The sequence below is a fragment of the Podarcis melisellensis genome (genome assembly GCF_964234715.1).
Source record: "Podarcis melisellensis genome assembly, chromosome: 3".
Taxonomy (NCBI): Eukaryota; Metazoa; Chordata; class Lepidosauria; order Squamata; family Lacertidae; genus Podarcis; species Podarcis melisellensis.
Window position 1 is genome coordinate 106,000,896 of NC_138530.1, and position 20,620 is coordinate 106,021,515.

The following is a 20,620-nucleotide window of genomic DNA, read 5'->3' on the forward strand; positions in this document are numbered from 1 at the left end:
GGGTTGGACAAGATGACCTTTGGGGTCCCTTCCAACTCTACAATTCCATGATTCTGTGATTTCTGCACAGGGGTTCAACTGCGGATTGCAGCCTCCACTATTTCATTTGGTGTAAAAAAAGGTTATGGAAAACTACATACAGTTGAGTAGTATCATGTGCAGTTTGACATTTGCCATCACTGTACAGTGGTACCTCGGGTTAAGTACTTAATTCGTTCCAGAGGTCTGTTCTTAACCCGAAACTGTTCTTAACCTGAAGCACCACTTTAGCTAATGGGGCCTCCTGCTGACACCACGCCGTCGAAGCACGATTTCTGTTCTCACCCTGAAGCAAAGTTCTTAACCTGAAGCACTTTTTCTGGGTTAGCGGAGTCTGTAACCTGAAGCGTATGTAACCTGAAGCGTATGTAACCGAGGTACCACTCTAGCTATATTTTAATAAAGACCAGTGTCTGTGTATATGTGTATACACACACACACACACACACACGATGTAAAATAAATGTATGCTTAACAATAACAGCAATATTTATTGTCCAGTTTGTAACCAATGCACTGCAATTAATATCTATGTAATGTACTGATTTAATTATATTTTCCTAAACGGTATAAAAACAAGTACGTAGATTTAAATCATCCCACCTTAAGGCTAATAACCTCACGTATAAAGTTTTAAATAAAGACAGATTATTATGAATACACAATGAGTGCTTTCTAATCTCTAATTAAACGGGCTAATTATTCCCACTGTGGATAATGCCAATATCACTACTTATATCACAGCAGGAATTGCCTTGGTGAGCACATTTACATTATCACTTTGGATTGATCTACATTGTAACATTAAATTGATCAGAAAGATAAATCAATAGCCACACAGTCTTACCTAATGGGTAGTGACTGTGTTAATATATTTCTGGAGTGTGTAAATTAAGATCAGCATAAAACCTCTGGTATGATCCTGAATTTTAAAAAAGGCATGTTTTTAAAAGGTGTGTTCAGGATTCTGACCCCTCTGCTTCATTCTCCCTTTGCTCTCCCACTTACAGTCAGTAAGTATTACATGGTCACTGAGAAGGATGCTCAGTCTCCATTTAGCTGTTTTGGGCTTTCCTCATTTTTCTGAAGAATTTTCTAGAGAACAACCTTGGCGTTTCTCCAAGTTTGTTGATATTTCTGTCTTCTGCATGGACTATGCCACTGTAGGTCCATAAGCAACAGCGGTCTCCCACAGGACTCTGAAATTAGTATATATGGTTATGACCCTATTCCTTTACTGCTTTTACTGCTAGGAGGGGACGCGGGTTGCACTGTGCTCTAAACCAATGAGCCTCTTGAACTTGCCGATTGGAAGGTCGGTGGTTTGAATCCACACAGTGGTGGTGAGTTCCCGTTGCTGTGTCCCAGCTTCCGCCAACCTAGCAGTTTAAAAGCACACTAGTGCCAGTAGATAAATAAGTACCCCTGAGGCGGGAAGGTAAACAGCATTTCTGTGCGCTCTGGTTTCCGTCACGGTGTTCTGTTGCGCCAGAAGCGGTTCAGTCATGCTGGCCACATGACCCGGAAAGCTGTCTGTGGACAAACGCTGGTTCCCTCAGCCTGAAAGCGAGATGAGTGCCATGCCCCATAGTCACCTGTGACTGGACTTAACCGTCCTGGGGTCCTTTACCTTTACCTTACCTATTTCTGCTAGGCATATATCCCAGTCTTCCTTTAGAAAACTCAGAGTATCTTACATGGACACAAAGTGTTCTCCCATCCAGGAACTGATCAGATTATACTGCCTTAGTTTCACCATTAAGATATGATCAAATGCTCTCAGACCAGTCACTGGACTCCCCAGAGCAACCAGCGCCATCCGCCTCCTTCTTCTCCTTCTACTAAATCAGGCTACAAGGCTTCTCAACTGGCTCCGCCGATACACCAGATACTCTTGAATTCTTACCAGTTCATCTGTTTTTTCCCTCTTCCCTACTAATCCCTTTTCTGTCCATACTGCATTTTTGTAGATTATAACCCTGAGAGCAGGGGGTTGTCTTCTCATGTTAGTCATAGTTACAAGACACTCTGAGAGCCTTCTGCCTGCCCTCAGCTAAAGAGAGGGGTAAAAATACTTTGAACAAATGAAAGAATAAACAACCACCAACCAAACATTAAGCTGCTGTGCCATACATTATAACCAAGTTCTTGAGGTAGTTTATAATGTAGTTATAACTATTAAGGGTGAGAATACACACACACACACTATATATATATATATATATATATATATATATATATATATATATATATATATATATATCCTTCGCAGCCCCCAGGTCCTTGGATGATCTACAGGCTTCTCGGCTTTTAAATCTTGTGTTAACATAATAATTAAATAATCTAAATTGGATATAGAAATATTGATATAAATGTGTCTTTATGGAAACTCTAATTCCGTGCTGCTTTATAGCACTGCTGTAGTCTGAGGTTCCCAGGTAGTCATTTGGTGTACCCCAAGGCATCTGTTTCCCACATGTCAGCTTCCTGTTTAACGTAGTATAAGTAATAATATTTGTCTACTTGGGAATATTTTTTTATTTGTTCATATTTTTTGCTGTCATACCCATATACAACTTCACAGAATGCTCACTCTACATAGTTATAAGCTTGAATTTTCAAAACAGCCTATTGCTTCTTGTTTTTCACTGAAATTTAGCTCTTCACATACAAGTTACAACATCCAAAGTTTGTGTCTTCTTCTTTTGTCCCATGGAGGAAAATTGCGATGAACATACTGGATGAGCAAATCAAGACTGAAAATACAATAAAATGTAGACTACCTTTCAAATCTGACCCTGGCACTTAAAGAAGTACAGTGGTACCTCGGGTTACGAACTTAATTCGTTCCAGAGGTCCGTTCTTAACCCAAAACTGTTCTTAACCTGAGGCATGCTTTAGCTAATGGGGCCCCCTGCTGCCGCCACACAGCTGCCGCGCAATTTCCATTCTACTTCCGGGTTAGCGGAGTTTGTAACCCGAGGTGTTTGTAACCTGAGGTACCACTGTACACTTTTCTAATTGTTGGGACAGGATGAGGAAATGCTGTGTTTTAATATTTATTTTATTTTATTTTTATTTTATTGTAACAATCTGGAGGGTGGGGCAAGGCAGGTGGAAAAGCCATTGCCTGATGAACAGAAAATCTATTTCCCCTCACAGCTGGTTGGCAGCATTTGCATTGCCAATCATTCCTAATGGCCAAATACTCTTTGTTCCTTGCTAATAACAACCCATCTTCTTCTTAGCATAGGAAACAGGTTGGCCTTGTCTTTTTGAAGCTGCTAAATTCAGCATCTGGTAGCTTCCACTAATACTCCCAGCATTGATTTATTCCTAACATTAACTAAATTTAAGAATTTAGGGGGATCTGGCCCCTCACAAAGTTGTAACACATTTATGGGGAATCTAGCCACCCCCGCTCCGCAAACTCAGAACATCATATAACAAAGAGAGCACAAAAAATTCTAGCTCCTGCAACACAGTCTCACACAACTGAGTTGGACTGCTAAAAACTGTCCTGATGTTCCAAACTATTGAGCACAATATGCCCCACTTCTTTGTGGTGTCATTTTACATCCAGGCTGCAAACAATTGCTATTTCAGTGTTTACTTTCCCAAGTGTGGCTAAATAGCTATGCAAGAAGGTCAGTAAAATAACCCTTTTTCCTCTATTTACATATAATGGGAATTTTGACAATTCGACTTTCAAAGAGAGAGAAAACATTCTGGTGCTGAGAACAGTATTCCACTGAATGCTTAACTGTGACAGATGCTGTCACAGTAATTGCCAATCAGCCTATACACAGCAGCTGAAAACACAAAATACATCACTTTGATCTCCTTGGCTCAAAATGCATTTCACAGCCAAGATATCGGCACCATTTATAGAAGCTATCCACCATGCAGATCAATTTGATAATGTACATTTTGTTAAAACTGTTGAAGGTTTTTCATAAACACAAGCGTATGCAAAACAATCTATGGTCTGCTATGATTCAAAACGTAAACACGCATGTTTCCCTTACTCAAAAGAAGCTCAGCCTCATAAAAGATCTCAATTCCTCCGAAGGACAAAGGTCATCACGAAGCACGCTTAATTTAATCTTACTGCTAATTTGGTAAGTGAATGCCTCACTTGATTTATCGCGTTGGGAAGTGAGGTATGTATAAAGTTTCAGCTTGATTTTTAAAAAATGTGTGAGGGAAAAGTAGCTTACTTACATTTTGCGGGCAGGTCATAACCACAAGTAATTTTTGCTTGTCCAGTTTCACAGCCACTCAGGTTGCGACATTCAGCGACTAGACAGGGGCCGGCTGCTCTATGAATACAGCCATCAACTAAAAGAAAGAGGGAAGAAATTATATATATATTTAAAAACTTCAGTAATCAAAGTCTAACTGGACTAAAGCTGAGGCATTTGATGCAGATATAAAAAAAAAAAAAACACAGTTTCAGCAGAAACGACCCTCTAACACTATATTAATATTTGCAGATTGTCCAAAACCCAATAATTTTAATGCGGGGGAGCACCGTTATTTAAGATCAGGTAGCAGAGGCTCAACTGAAACAACTCTATTCCATGTGCTCCTGAGACATTCGGAGTGGGGGGGGGGACAAGAAAAGGTGATTGCCCCTCAACTGGTAGAAATGAACAAATTTGTAGCAAGCTCCCCCAAACTGCCAAAAAATCTGTGGGACCCTAATTTGAACTAGATATGTCATGGAGCTACAGGAATTTTACTGTGATCACCAAGCATGGATACACACATAAAAAGAAAGATCCAGTGAGTATATACAAAAGTAATTCTCACAGTACAATCCCCCTGTGTTAAGGTCGTTGATTATTTACTTAGCCAGTTACCAAGCAAGAAGAAAATTTGGTTTTGTTATTAAAAGACAGCTTGAAAATGAAAGCATAATTTAATACTACCTTGTGGGTGCTGTCTAATCCCTTTTGTATTAGTTGGTGGGATATTAAATGTTAGAAATAAATTAAATAAATAAAACTATTCCACCAGATTGCTTAGTACTTCCCACATCATAAAGTCTTTTAATGCAGAACAATTTGCACAGCACAACAGCATCTCTCTTTCAACTTACATCTTGCTATTGCAATATTCAAAAAACAACAACCAATCATTTAAATTGTAACAGCCGAAACTGTAAAATCATCTAAAAGTTAGTGGTGCAATGCTTAATGCTTATTGTTCTCAAGAGCTTTAGGGAAAAATATTAATAGTGGAAGCATAGATGAGAATGGCAGGGAGAAGGAAGAGGAAAACAGTCAAAGCAATTTTAGTCTATTCACAAGCAATGGGGTAAATATATTTTTTCAAATTAGAAGCAAAGTAAAGAATATAATAATTAAAAACAATTAAAACAACATAGTAATTATTGCAAGTCACTACATCAGTGGCAATATTAATAATTTCTTATAAGAAACCCATGGATGCCATATGTTCCCTACATATGTTCAGAGATTATGGCAACAAAACAAAAAAGTAGTAGGATATGCCCCGAATTAAAAGTCTCTAATCATATAAATATTTACATAAGAAAAGGAAATTGTGATGTGTCTGCCTTATGGAATTTTTAGATTCAGAGTTGTGATGGGGTGGAATTCGAAATTTCTAACAACTGCCCCTCCCCAGATCTATTTCACCCCAAGTGGATTCTGGTCCAAGCCAGAAGGTATCTGTGAGTGTTTTTCAGAGTTTCACTGACAATCCTTATTGAGGAAAGAAGGCAATGGGGCTCACATCAGAGCCCAGCAAGGCCCTCTTTTTTATGAATCTTGCCAGCTGCCATTCCGCTCCCCCTCCCAAAATGCCTTGAGGGTTGAGCTGACTTCTAGTGTGAATGAAAGAAAGAAAAAGAAAGGGATTGCTATTGTTTTATTGATTATAATTTAGAAATTATTTATTGTAACTGTTGAGTGGATTTCTGTTTAAATTGTATAAGTTATTATTATTTAATACTATTCCAATGATTGTTGAATGTTACTTTTTAATGTAGGTTGCCTATTTTAAAGTTTTATTATCACATTTTTGTATTGCATTAGATTGTTATAAGAGGTACATTTTTTGTTTCTTCAGCTTGTAAACCGCCTTGAGTATTGTAAGACAGAAAGACGGTATACAAATTTAAAAATAATGAACGATGAAAAAAAGGAAGGAAGGAAGGAAGGAAGGAAGGAAGGAAGGAAGGAAGGAAGGTAGGTAGGTATTGGCAGGAACTGTTAGCTATATGTGACCAAGATAACTTCCTACACACAAACCCTAAAGGGCCCAAGTAGACCACCAGCAACAGGCGGGGGCATCAGAGCATAAATCTGCAAAACACATAGGTCTGCTGGAACCCATAGGAACTCATAGGACAAGTTAACGTTGCTAACACCACTATATTGTCTGTATGACTTCATTACTGAAGGATAACATGGGAAGTGGCTTCCATCTCTGTTTACTGGTTTTGCTAGAAAAAAATAGCAAAAAAGGATCAACTAGTGATGCCTCTACACAAGAACTATCCAGTACAATTTGCTTTAAGTATATTGACTGTGCTGAGGTGACCTTTAGGCTTTCAATAAGGACTCCCTGGTCAGTGGATTCCAGGAAAGTCTGCCTGTTCCGTGAGTGAAGCCTTACCCTGGGCTGCCTGGGAAAAGCCTCATTTGAAGATCTGTAGACCTCTTTACCCAAAGCATCAAAGCAGTTATGCAGTGAGCCAACTTTGTTCACTAATTACCTCCTTTGGTGGTTGCAGCCTTGTGGCAGATTTGTTGCACTCTGTCTCTGACCTTGTGTTTTAATTGTGCTAGATTACTTCTTGAAGAAAGTTGAGGTGCTTATTTTTCTCTCTTCTGTGCTCTGCATTCCTTCTCCTGACTACATGGTCTGCCTAAATCTTAAGTTGATGTGTGCTTATTGTAAGCCTGAGCAGCTTTATACGGAGGGATGGGAACTCGCCTCACATAGTAAGACTGATGATGCCAGGTGAGGCACTAGGTATAAGGCAGGCTTGTAAGCCCAATTTACCCCAGATGATGTTAAAGAGCACAACAGGGCTCTCTCATCAGAATGGGTTTCAAAATCCAGATTCAACTCAGGCATTGGGAGGATGTCTTCCAGACTCATCTGGTTTAATATCCATTCTGAATCAGAAGCATGTGTGAGATAATCCATTTATCACTAATTTAAGAGTTCACCTGTCAAAACATTGCAGTTCTAGAAACAGATAGTTGCTGCTGTTTGTGGACATAAAGAGAACCAAAGAGCAGAGTCTTAAGTCTGTGCCATGGGGCATCAGCACTAAAGTTTATTTCCTTCATTTCTTTTCAAATTCAAAGAAGCTCCTTGACTGACACCATAGAGATGAGTCATGGTGGGCAACATATACACTCATAACATTTCCAATAATTCTGCTATGTTGGAAGCTCTGAAACCTGAATGATGCTGCTGGTGTTGCAGTAGAGAAATAGATGAAGCTGAGTGGAATATTAATTTTCAGAATTGCTAATTAACAACAGTGCATAGTGTTGCTAATTTATAACAGCATACATGTTGCAAACGTAGGTGCTCTGAAAGCATTAGATGGAATATGTGATCCATTTTGCTGACCCAATAATTATTCAGTGCCCAATTCTACTCTCTCTGAAATGAGTTTGTAACATTCAACAAAACTGAGGAAGGGAGTGGAGAGGATCGTTTTGGCAGCTGTTGATCTAGCAACATCAAACATTCAGTCCACCATGGTCACAAAAGTCAGCAGAAACTGAGGGTCTATCTTTATTATGTTCTAGAAACTCAGTTGTATGCTTTGAAGTGTATTATGCCTTTGTGAGATTTCAGGAATTCCGCCTAGATTTTTTTAAGGGGGGAAAGCACACATAAATGATTCCTTTTGATACTCAAATCCATCCTGAACCTGACTCATTAAATTTACAAAATGCTATTCTGAAGTGTATTTTAATCATCATGGACAAGCACAATTATGGAATTGCATTTTCAAACCTCTCCATTCGAAACATTCAGTATTTTTCACCCTGGTAATAAATGTACAAAATATGTGCCTGTGCTGCTAAAATCCTGATTGCCAAGAAGCGAAAGAGTGACTTCCCATGTACATTTACATAATGGTTACATAAATAATGGGATATACAGTATAGGACTAATGGATAAACTGACAGGCTTTTAAGTTGCAAGAGTATAGGGAATAATAAGGAATTTCCAAGGAAATTGACATTTTGTTCATTATGCTAGCTTTCTACAGTGGTACCTCAGGATGCAAACGGGATCCCTTCCGGAGCCCCATTCACATCATGAGCAGAACGCAACCCATGTCTGCGCGTGCACAGGTCACGATTTGCCACGTCTGCACATGCATGTGACGTCATTTTGAGAGTCTGTGCATGCGTGAGCGGCGAAACCTGGAAGTAACCCGTTATTTCCAGGTCGCTGTGGGACGCAACCTGAAAAGATTTAACCTGAAGCGTCTTTAACCCAAGGTATGACTGTATTCTGAAACATGCATTGGGATTTTATATAGAGATATATACTGTAAAAGCTGGCTACTAAAAGCAGGATACCCAAACTGTAAACTCTGCTACATTTTAAAGTAGGATAATTCACACCTGGCTCAAACACTGCAGCATGTATACATGATAGGAGCCTGGAGTTGTGCCTGCCTGCCCTGACTCTGGACCTGTGTAATTTTCACTTGTGGGGTGCATAGTAGAATGAGGGCTGCCTGTTCATTAAGGCCAATCCTTACAATCTTTAATCCCTGATTCTGAGGGTAAAGAACTGTATAAACTGAGCTTGACATCCCAAGCATGGGTGTCAAAGAGACCTGGGCAGGCAGGAAAAAACTCCCTCCACGAATAGCCACTGCATAATCGTAGCACCACCATCATAGTACCACCCCTACCGCTAGGCAGCGTGTGACAGTCGCCTCAGGCAACTGATCTTTGGGGGTGATGAAAGGGTAGCAAATTGTTACTTATTTAATGCCTTACTGTCGTATTTTTTTACTCCCAGGAAGAGACATCTGTGGGGTTTTATACCTTACATGCCAAAATAACTTGGCTAGCTTTCAGTTCTATGCAACTTAATTTTGGATGAGGCAGACGCCATTGCTGTTCTGCGCCGCATTGCAAAATATTTGGGGCCAGCCCTACAAATTGTGAGGTAGTTGTGAATTAATGGTTTGAAAATATATGTGAAACATATTTGCAAAGTATTTGTTCAATTGCCTGAGAAACACCAGCATTACAAAACAAACGGACAAGCAGTAGTGTTCATCGTCCAATATCCACAAGTCTAGATATTCATGTAAGACTATAATTTATATGATTTAGGGCAAAGCTTTGTGTTACAAATTAGGGGATATTTGTCTGTTTATGTAACCCAAAATGAAGTGATTTGCAAGTGAGAATTAAGAAGGGGGGGGGTTAAAATCTTCTCCTCACAGCTATGTGGGTATAAGAAGTATTCTTTCAGATCTTAAAGGGACAACCAAAATCTCTGCAGAGGCCCAACACCTCCACCCACAAACTATACGTTCTCTGCATAGGAAATTGGTAGAAGCATTATCCTTGAGGGAAAATGTGCAATACTGGCATGATCAATTGTTTGCTCCACAAACAGGGAAGCAAACTATCTATTTTATCACTCTGAAAATAATTGCTTAGGAGAAGATGCAAGAACATAATCATTTGCTAGGGGGATCCTGCTTGAAGTATATTAAAACCAATGAGTATAGCATTTAGATTTGTCAGGGAGGGCCGACAAAAAAGCCATGGGCAATGTCCTTTCAAAGCACACAATAAAAGAATATTACAAAGCTAAATGCAGGCTCATGAATTACTTATACAGTAGCTGAGTGCTAAAACTCTTAGCAGCTCTTCAAAACTTAATAGTTAAAATTATACAGCCGACACAGGACAATTTAATGGTGTACAATGCAGATAAATGTATTTCTTACTGAGGGGAGGGGGGAAATCCTTAAGAATTGCAAATTAATCCAGGGCAAAGCAAACAGCTTTAATGGTGCCAGGAGATGCTTTGTTAACAAAAATATTGCACATATCTAGCCTTGCCTCCCTCAGACGATGATAGAAATGTTAACATAATCAAACACCACAGCAAAATTAAGCAATCATACAGGGAAAGGAAGGCTATAAATGTCTTTTGACCTTGCAGATGCTATGTAATAAAAAAAAAACCCAGTGTGCTTGAAATAAAAATAATATCAGCACTATATCATTTAATGCAGGAGGAAGGGCAATATTCTTTCCCATGTAACATTTTTGCTAATTAACTTCCCACAGAAAATTGTTGAAGGAGTTACTCTGAAGTATACTATCTGCTGTGCAATGTTGTTGACCAATATAGTAAATATTGGGGGCAATGCTAAATGAAAGATCCCAGAGATGCTATAGCAGAAAGGTTGAGGGAGAAGAGCCAATAGGAAATATTTCTGACATGGCTTCTAAAAGGCACTCACACTGTGTGCTCTGTGGCTTATGCTGACTTAATAAGTCATTACGGAAAAGGAAAAAATGGAGTTATTCCAGTTGAGCAATACTGGTAAAGTCTGCCTGGGAGAGGAAGATAGAAGCAAATTACGATCTCCTTACTGTAATCCATTTGCATTGCCAATCATGTAATTCTTGTTGATTGCACAAGAATGAGTAACAAATCAAAAAGAAATCTGAAAAGATTAAAAGCATAGGGTTGCATCTGACCAACTTATCTTCAGTAGACACATTTAAATCAGTGGTGTTCACTAACTTAAGTCCTAGTATTTCGGTGGGTTTACTCTGAGTATGACTTAGTCATATACAAGCCCTAGTGAACCTCTGAATTTCCAGACACACTAAATTCACCTCTCTTGTATGCCTATTGCCTCTGGACTTTTGCTCAACTCACTTCAACAATATTCCATGTTCTGCTCTCTACTTATTCCGCTCTAAGCTGTGAGTCCACAGCACTTCGACCTGTTCCGCTGCAGAAGGTGGTCTCTGGAAGTGCTACCCAGCTCGCCTAGCCCAGTCGGGGTTGAAGTGGATGAGTCCAGTTAGTGGTACTGGCTCAAGGGTGATGCTGACATAAGGAAGGTCCTTCTGTTTACAAAGGGAAGACTCTAGTTGACCCTGTAAACCAGGGGTTGTCAACCTGGTCCTTCACTTCAAACACATCTGTCCTTTTCTCTTTCAGTTTCTACTGTCTCTGCCTACAACTAGCATACATAATGCTCAAATACAGTAGCTTCATATTCCTCTCTCCTCCTTCTCCTTCTCCTTCTCCCTCTCCTTCTCCAGACATCAAATGATTCCCTGTCTATTCCCAAGTGTTTAATGGAACAGAGATGTATTAAAGTGGAAATGGGAGACCCGTGTTCCATAACTCACATCCATGCCAGGCCATTGGCCATGTTGTCTGGAAATGATAGAAACAGCAGCCCACCAACATCTGGATGGCTACCACTGCCACTGCATTAAAGCTTTAACTGATCAGCTAGGTTGTTGCGGCAAAACTGTAATGTCAAATAAATTCACACTTTTAGTGGCCCACTCAGACTTAGCATAAGGACTCGGGGCAATATGGTTCTTCTAAAACCTGTCTGAATGCCGGCAGACAAACAATTAAAAATAAAATCCAAAACTCTTAGCCTATCATACAACTTTTTGTATTGTTTTTTCTTTTGCAAAAAAACAACGAATAATTGATAATAGGGCATGTATGTGCAAAGTACATGAGCTTTCATTGTATCATAATCAGGACATTACTTTTCACTGAAGGCATGACTGGTTTTATAGGGTTGGTATTACTATGGCTAGGTAGTTCTTCATTCAAACAATAGTAGAAAAGGTAGTGAATTTATTTCATTTCATTTTATTTTATTTTATTACTAAATCCAAGGCTATAACAAGAAGAGTCTTGATTAATATTGTAAAACTAATGCAGTGCAGCTTATTTCAAAGAGCATGTGCCTTCTGTTTCAAAATCATATGTATCTAAATAATAGGGGGAAATGGTTTCTATTATATATGAGATATTTACAGATTTATCCATTCTTCTTAAATTATGAAAGAATGCACTGTACCCATCTACTGGTGGGTAGATTCAGATGTCCCATGCTCAGAGACTGATGGGACCCGACAAGTTCTGGAATGCTTTGGGAGATTTTTGGAGAAAGCTGACTTATGTTGAAGTCATGGTCTCGCTATGAAAGAAAGAGATGAGATGGGCAGTTGACACAATCCCTCCTGAGCACCTCTCTGGGACTATAAAGCCTAACGCCTTGGCACTCTGGAGAGCCATGGGCTGTAAAGCAAGCTGAATGAAGACTAGAGCACAAGTGGCATGCATTTTCCTCTGAAGATGATAAGAGCATGATTAGTACCACATAATCATGCCTACCATGCAGCAGTGCAGATGACAAAACAGACCTACATTGCATCCTCTAGTTGTTGGCTATATTGGGTGGCCCCACTGGGGTGAAGGAATCTCTGGGGCACTGAAGGACCTGCTGTGACCAACTGGCTGCACAAGTTTAAGGATTAATTCACTTGAATTCAGAGTGGCCTTGACTGCACAGTAATTGCAGTTCCAATCAAAGGACCCAATGCCACAGTCTGTTATGTGTTTATGCAGCCTGATGATATGGACATGTTGCTTGTGGTTATATGCCTGACCATGTGTCCTATTGACCACTGTCAACATCATCTTGTGGTGGGGCAGGGTGTTATTGGGTGGGTCCAGAGTGTGGTTAATGCTTTATTGCATGAGGGGGTTGAAAGAGCTAGTGGTATGGCCACCCCTAAAGAAACCATACATGATTTGGAATAACTACCAACCAGTTGCAAATACTCTCTTCTTAGGGAGAATGGTAGATAGGGCTGTGGCAGGTCAGCTGTCGGTATTCTTGGATGACACAGATTATTAGTCACCCTGATGGATGACCTTTACCAAGAGCAGGATGAGGAGAGCCTTAGTCGTTGAAACGCACCATGTATCTTCCCAACACAAGAACATAAGGACAGCCTCTGGATCAGACCAATGGCCCATCTAGTCCAGCATCCTATTCTCACAGTGGCCAACCAGATGCCTGTGGGAAACCAGAAACCAACCCTTGGTTTCCAGCAACTGGTATTCAGAAGTATTACTGCTTTGAACAGTGGTGGCAGAGCATAGTTATTGCAGCTAGGGGCCATTGATGGCCCAAGGTAATTGTTGTTCATGGAGGAGAGGGATAGCAGTGCAATCACATTCAAAAATTAATTGAATGGGGTTAATTTTTGTCATTTGAAATTTCAACAACAGCTATAACAAACCATGGGATGTGTTTTACGTCAGAATCTGAACACATTCTACTGGAATTATTTGAAGAATCAATGATACATGCCCACCTGTAACATTACTGACACATGAAAATCAATGCATTTTGATCTATCATCCCCAAGCTGTTTCTTCCCATGCAAGACTTCTGATTAGTGCCCCTGAATTAGCATTTCTATTCACAAGCTTCTCACAGCTGTGAGAAGCACTGTGCTTATGGTGGAGTAAAGGTACCATAAATATGACACTGAGTCTGCCCCACTGAACCTAATGGACTTTGTAAATGCTCTATCACTGAAATTATTTTATCCAGCTACAGTGGTGCCTCGCAAGACGAAATTAATTCATTCCGCGAGTTGTGTCATCTTGCGATTTTTTCGTCTTGTGGAGCACGGATTCGCTGGGTATTAATGGCTTTAAGAAAAAGGAAGCAAACTCACAAGACGTTTTCGTCTTGCAAATCAAGCCCATAGAGAAAATCGTCTTGCGAAGCAACGCAAAAAACGAAAAACCCTTTTGTCTTGCGCGTTTTTCGTCTTACGAGGTACCACTGTATTATGTTTTACTCTGTACAGCTCATCCTTATGGCTGCTTAGAACTAAGTCTACACAGGCATATTCAGAATATTTCACTCAAATTGCCTACATCTTTCTTTACATGTTTCAGGTGCAGATACACTTCCTCCCACAAGTACTGCATGGTCAATATTATTATTAAAGAGGAGCAATTAGATGTAGAACTGTTCTGTTAGTGCAAGCATTTCAGCTTGCCCCTTTGGGGGGGGGAGAGAAAAGGGAGAAAGCACTGTTGCCCTAGAAGACGTCCTTGAGTGGGCTTCTCCTAACAGCACTGCTAACTTGAATCTGGCTCAATAAATACAGAATGTGTTGCCCACACTGGAAGAATGGCAGATGCAACTGATGGACTATATGGAACTGGCGGAAATGACTGGCAGAATCCGAGACCTGGGAGAAGAACTGGTGGAGGAGGATTGGAAGAAATTTAAGGACTATTTACAAAAACATTATAAATTGTATGAATGTTAAGAAAGACGTAAGATTTGCAATAACATGGTACCAACAAACTAGCTAAAAGGAATAAGAATTTAAATGCCATTAAAAGAAAAGACAAACTTTGGATAAATATCATGTTAAAAATAATATTCTAGAATTATGGTTTAAACTTTCTAAAGTTTGAGATTTAATATTGGAAAATTACTATTAGAATTGAAACAAGTTAATAATTTGCTGGTAAAATTTATGAGTTTAGAATGCAGGAACGAGAGGCGCGAGGAAGTCCAAAGAGGAGAACGAATTGTGGATATTGGAAAACTATATGTTACTTTGTATGCTTTTTATTGTTGAAAACTTTTAATAAATATTATTATAAAAAAACAATAAATACAGAATGTGAAATGACACCCCCCTAATGTGGCAGATGGCCACCCCCCCACACACAAACGAACGAGAGCTTGTTGCATATAAATGCTGCCACGAGTTCAGATTGGGTGCCTTCAGGTCTGTGAACCTACCCAATGAGGTAAGCTACTGAAATGTTGGTGTCTGCTGAAGCAGTCAAGTATCAGCAGGCCCTGGATAGACTCCACTCATCCAGTTTGGCTATTGGAAAAGACTATCGGAGGACTTCCCATTTCTGCTAGTCTTGCTTGAGCATGAAGGTCTTCTTAAGCTCAAGTGTCTTCTCATTGGTTGTCTTTCAGTCCTAATTTTTAGTTTGCTCTTTGGTCTTGTATCCTACTTTGGTCTTTGGCCTTGACTTCTGGCTTGCTCTATTCTTCTGCCTCTGGATTGGACCTTAATTTCTGATGCCTGGTTCCTCACTTGCCTCACAACTACTGCCCATGCCCATGCCCATGCCCCAGCTCTACTCTGTCAGCAGCTCTCTGCAGTCTCAAGCAGAGGGTCTTTCTCATCACCCGATCCTTTTAACTTTAGATGTCAGGGGATGAATGTGCGGCCTTTTGAAAAACATGTGCTCTACCACAAGGCTAAAGTTTGCTCAGAGAATTAAGCAGCATAAAGGTGGTTGAAAATGCCTCCCTGAGGGAAGGGGATTTTGTTAATTTGGGGTGTATATATGCACTTACTTACACCCTTTTTAAATGCACATGGATATGGTGCTCAGACAAGGTAGCTCTTCAATCAGCAAACCCCCAAAAGAAGACTCCCAGAGTTAAGGCAGGTATTCTGCAGGAGTCAGATAACCTAATACCATTAGTCACATCAGGTTTATTTAAGTAGGTGGTGAATCTGATTCCATGTAAACATGTAAAATATATATTGAAACTAGAAAGTTTAAATTAAGTTTTGAGAAAAAATATGAATAAATTCTTCACAGGCATACTGTTTATAAACTGCTTCAAAAATGCCTATAGTAACAGCACATGCATATTACAACAGATAACCGTGATTAAGAGCATTTGTACAGTGAGTTGAGTGTAATTAACCCCAAATGACAATTTAAAAGATTAACAGCCAATTCAACATAAAACTAAGGTTCAATAACAGAAGGAGAGTTGTCTGGTGTATTCCCGAATCTTAGATTTAGTAACCCTTTATTTGGAAGGAAAGAGATGTAAATTAAAATGAAATAATAAATATTCACAGCACTAACATGGAAGGGTATATCTTTAAAAACAAACAAACAAATAAACACAAGCAACTTAAACTGAATTTCATAGAAGGGAATGGAAATAGTGTGTGCCTGTGGCTGCATTCCAGGGAAGTACACAGGTGGAATAATTTATCAGTAGGACTGAAGTTTTATTCCTCCACACCAACAAATAGAAGCACATTCATATACATAGGCCATAATGTCACATTCTAAAAGTCACTTTTGAGACATGGGCAGGATCTTAAAAGCATCTTGCCATGAGGAGGGAGCACATTTCCTGTTTGGAAAGGAAAGAATAAAAGCACCATCAGACACATGAAATTCATTCCAAATGCCTAAAGGGTCTTGAAGAATTGCTAGGGGATGGAAACCTCAGTTGTGGGTGCCACACAAGGCGTTCTTCACTTTCCATGTAATGCCTTGCAACTGCTATTTGAGGCCTCCCATAACCTTGCCACAGCCCATTTCTGTGAGCCCTGTTAATTTAATGCAAGGATCTAGATTCAGGTAGGTAGCCTTGTCGGTCTGACGCAGTCGATATATATATATATATATATAGTCCAGTAGCACCTTAGAGACCAACAAAGTTTATTCTTGGTATAAGCTTTTGTGTGCTTCTTCAGATACATGCACTTGAAAGCTTATACAAAGAACAAACTTAGTTGGTCTCTAAGGTGCTACTGGACTTTAAATTTTATATATATATATATTTTAATGCAAGAAGTCCAAGAAGATGGGCTGTGGACCTAACTCAGGGAGATAATCCTATGACAAATAGATGCAAACACAGAAAGGAGGAGGAACATGCTCTCTTCTTCAGTTCCTATCAACAACTTCCTTGCGGGTGATACTCCAGCAAAGTCCAAAGCAAAATGTGGTGGCACAGAGGTAAGAAGAAGATAAAAGGTATGGGCAGTGCATGTTTCAATATCAGTGGGAAAGAAGGGAGGGAGTGAAGAGCTTATCTACATACCAGTGATAAGGTATATGCTCCACTGAGTAATTCATAAAGTATACTCATTGGAAATACAAAATAAAATGCCTAAGTCCTTCATTACTTCTGTGCCAGATAGAGATGTAAATCTAGGTGGGGCAACCACAGTCTTCAACACTGACAAACACTTCATACACTCAGCAGCTTGGAAATCACATGCACAACCCAGAGTGCAGGCCTCTGCATGCAAAATCTCAATGAGATGTCTCATCAAATGACTGGGAGTGGGTGTGTGTCTGAGCCCTATTGCTCATATGTAATGTCTTCATTTGGCAAGTGTTGGAAGTAGCTATTGTCCTCAGGTTTGGCAATGACTTGAAGGGCTGTTCACATATTGCCTCAGGTCACATGTAATACTAAGACAAAATTTGGCTTCGTATAAATGCACAAGCATGAAGGTTCCCAGAAAGGAGACTGGGGCTGGTTTGGTTCTACTTACTGCTGATGTGCTGCTATGAGCTAAGTCATCGTTTGGCATAGCATGTTATTCAAACCTGGGCTCGTATTTGTCTTCTCTGTGAGCTGCAAACTAATAACAAACCAGCTTATCTGGAAGAAGGAAGCCCTGGTTCAGACAACACGTTAAGAAGAGGAGGAGGAGGAGGAGGAGTTTGGATTTGATATCCCGCTTTATCACTACCAGGAGGAGTCTCAAAACGGCTAGCATTCTCCTTTCCCTTCCTCCCCCACAACAAACTCTCTGTGAGGTGAGTGGGGCTGAGAGACTTCAGAGAAGTGTGACTAGCCCAAGGTCACCCAGCAGCTGCATGTGGAGGAGCAGAGACGCGAACCTGGTTCACCAGATTACGAGTCTACCGCTCTTAACCACTACACCACACTGGCTCTCCAAAGCACGACTTAGTTCACAGCCACACCCAGCAGGAGGATCAGAAGAGGAGCAAAGTGACCACAGTCTCCTCTCTGGGAACTTGTATATTCTGGCTAGGCCATAGTTTGGTTTAGCATAACAGTGTACATGGAATGGAGTGTACATATGTTCTTTTAAATGTTTCTGGGATATCCCAGTATCCTTTCCCCCTCCCCTGCACAAAGTACCGGTACCTTCTCAATTGACTTCTCTGCATGGTGCTTTTAGTCACTGTCAGAGCTGCCTCCAGGTCCCAGCTCACAGAGGACCAACGCTAGCCGGTAGTAATGTACAAAAGTCTTTATTGAGGTTCAGTTTCCATTTACAAGCCGCAGCGTGCAGCCCTACGTCTAGACACTAGATCGGCGAAGCCCTGTCTGAGTCTCCACCCCCTGTACACCAGTTTAAGACCCTAGCCTTACTCCACCTTTTCCGTTGCTCCTTTCTCCTCCGGGTCCTTCTGCCCCCCGGTGTCTCCTCCTTCCTGGACTCTTCTGACGCTGACCCCCCTGACTCATGTCCCTCCTTTCGGCGGGCTTTAGGACCTGGCTCCCTATCCGGGCTACCCACTGTGCCGCTCGCCTGTACATTTGAACTTGGCGCGCGCGCCCAGCTTCCAACTTTCCTCTCGACCGTTTCCTCGCTCTCCGATGGAGGCGTGGCCAATCCTGACTCATCTCCTCCCGCTGGCAGTGAGCAGCCTGATCCCGATACCTGGGACTCCTCCCCCCTACTGCTCTTTGGTGGGGAAGCTGGTCCCGATTTCCAGCTACTGCTCTCTGAGTCCCCTCTGGCCCCTTCTTCCTGGGGTGTCCCCCTTGCTCTGACCCTGGGAGCCCCTTTCTGTGAGTCTTCCGATTCGCTGGAAAGACTCAGAGACCTCGGACCACTGTCATCGCTTACGTTTCCTTTGGATTCCTCCCTCTCGCTCTCCGTTTCCTCCCTTTCCTGTGCCTCTGCTCCTGAACCCCTGACAGTCATTCTACCTAGTCTCTTTCCGGACTCCCAAATCTTTCATTGTCCCTCAGAATTGCCTCACAAAAAAACTTCTCAAAATCTCCTATGGCATTACCTCAAGGCCAGAAAAGGATTGCACTCAAGGCATCCTGCAGGGAGCTACCCTTAACAGAGTTAAATAAAACCGGGGTTCACATGAACCCTCCTCATTGTGGAGAAACTCCATGCAAGGAGCAACCATGATTGGACAAGGTCTCACCTCATACAAAGAAGCTCTGCCCAGGTGCAACAGCATGCAATGAGAACTCCTCCTGTCATCCATTGAACTCACCACACCTACACTCACAACAGCACCTACACAAGTTACTTAACACCAGTTGTAATAATGCCTGCATAGGGCTAGATTCTTACAACTGAACATGCGTACATTGCATGTGAACACACACTGAATTTTAGTGAGTAGACAATCCTAGTATAAACTAGGATCTGAACTCTATTTCAGATTATAGAATCATATAATAGAATTTAAGAGTTGGAAGGGACCCTGGCGATCATCTAATCCAACGCCCGCCAATGTAGGAATATGCAGCTGTCCCATATGGGAATCGAACCTGCAACCTTGGCATTATCAGCACTATGTTTTAACCAATTGAACTGTCTGGGCTGATACGAGTTCTCATTATTTTTTGTTTGTTTTTTTTAAGGGTAGGAGACTTGTGAATCAATATGAACAACAGGATCTGACAAGCCTAATCACCCTTTCTGCTGCATATCCATGCTTTTTCATTCTTTGCATCATGATATTCTTTACCCAAATCATTGTAGCCTGGCAAACCAGCTATTTGGAATTTGTCTTAAAAAAGGACCAAAAGTTTAGAACTTGCAGACACAACTAGTAATTATTAATAGTTTGCTTTTGCAACCTTAGCATGTGCCAAACATGTTTAAGTTTGTTTTGATGTTTTAATTATATGGTTTCATTTATTTATCCTTGAGTTGGTTCATTTATTCTTTTTAATGCAGTTTTATTTGATGTCTGTTTTCTACATGCAATATTTATTTGTTTGTTTGTTTACTCTTCCATTTATATCCTGCTCTCCATTCCAAAGGAGCCCAGGGCAGAATGTTATGCGGCCATAGGTTTTTGTATGTTGGATGAGAAATGATTAAACAAAACAGCTAATCATAGAAAGACATTTTACAAGGAAAGGTGCAATATTGTCTAAGAGGTCAGCCCAATAGCAACTCTCTCTCTGTCTGTGTGTGTGCGTACGTGTACATGTGTGTGCATAATCAAATTGTAGGGCGACAAGAGTGGTAAGTGAGCGGAACAATGGATGTGATTCTTATTTTTCTCCAGTAGGCTACATTTCAACTACATGAAGGTCAGTGTGCCTATGTAGACACACCTCTCTTCATCCAGGCAACAAATATTCAAGGGCACATTCTAGCCATGGAAAGGGATTTGGGAGGGTGTGGGATAAGGGATGTGGACTGGGGAGGGATGTCGCCTGGGGCTGAATAGGGCATTTTGCCCCTGAACCTGAGGTTCTCCCCCCTCCACGGCCGCCTTACAAGGTTACTAAAAAGATTACAGCTAGACAATGCAGATGAAGCACTCTAAACATTTTAAAGTACTATACAAATATGTTATCACCACCACTACAACTTTCAGCTATAGAAAACAAGATTCTTTTGCTATTGCTATGGTTACAAAAGTGGAGGCTTCCTTTAGCCGATAATCTCCTTTGGTCCCAAAACAATCCTTCATATAACTCAAAACT

General features: G+C 40.7%; 1 protein-coding gene across 7 annotated transcripts in view; it reads right to left on the minus strand.

Annotated features, from left to right (window-relative positions):
* Window positions 1-20,620, minus strand: part of MACROD2 (mono-ADP ribosylhydrolase 2) — a 987,478-nt gene that overhangs the window by 738,173 nt on the left and 228,685 nt on the right. For all 7 annotated transcript variants that reach the window (XM_081906344.1, XM_081906343.1, XM_081906345.1 and 4 more), the window contains exon 5: window positions 4,264-4,380. In XM_081906344.1, the coding sequence (XP_081762470.1) occupies window positions 4,264-4,380 (117 nt within the window). The remainder of the gene's footprint in view (window positions 1-4,263; window positions 4,381-20,620) is intronic.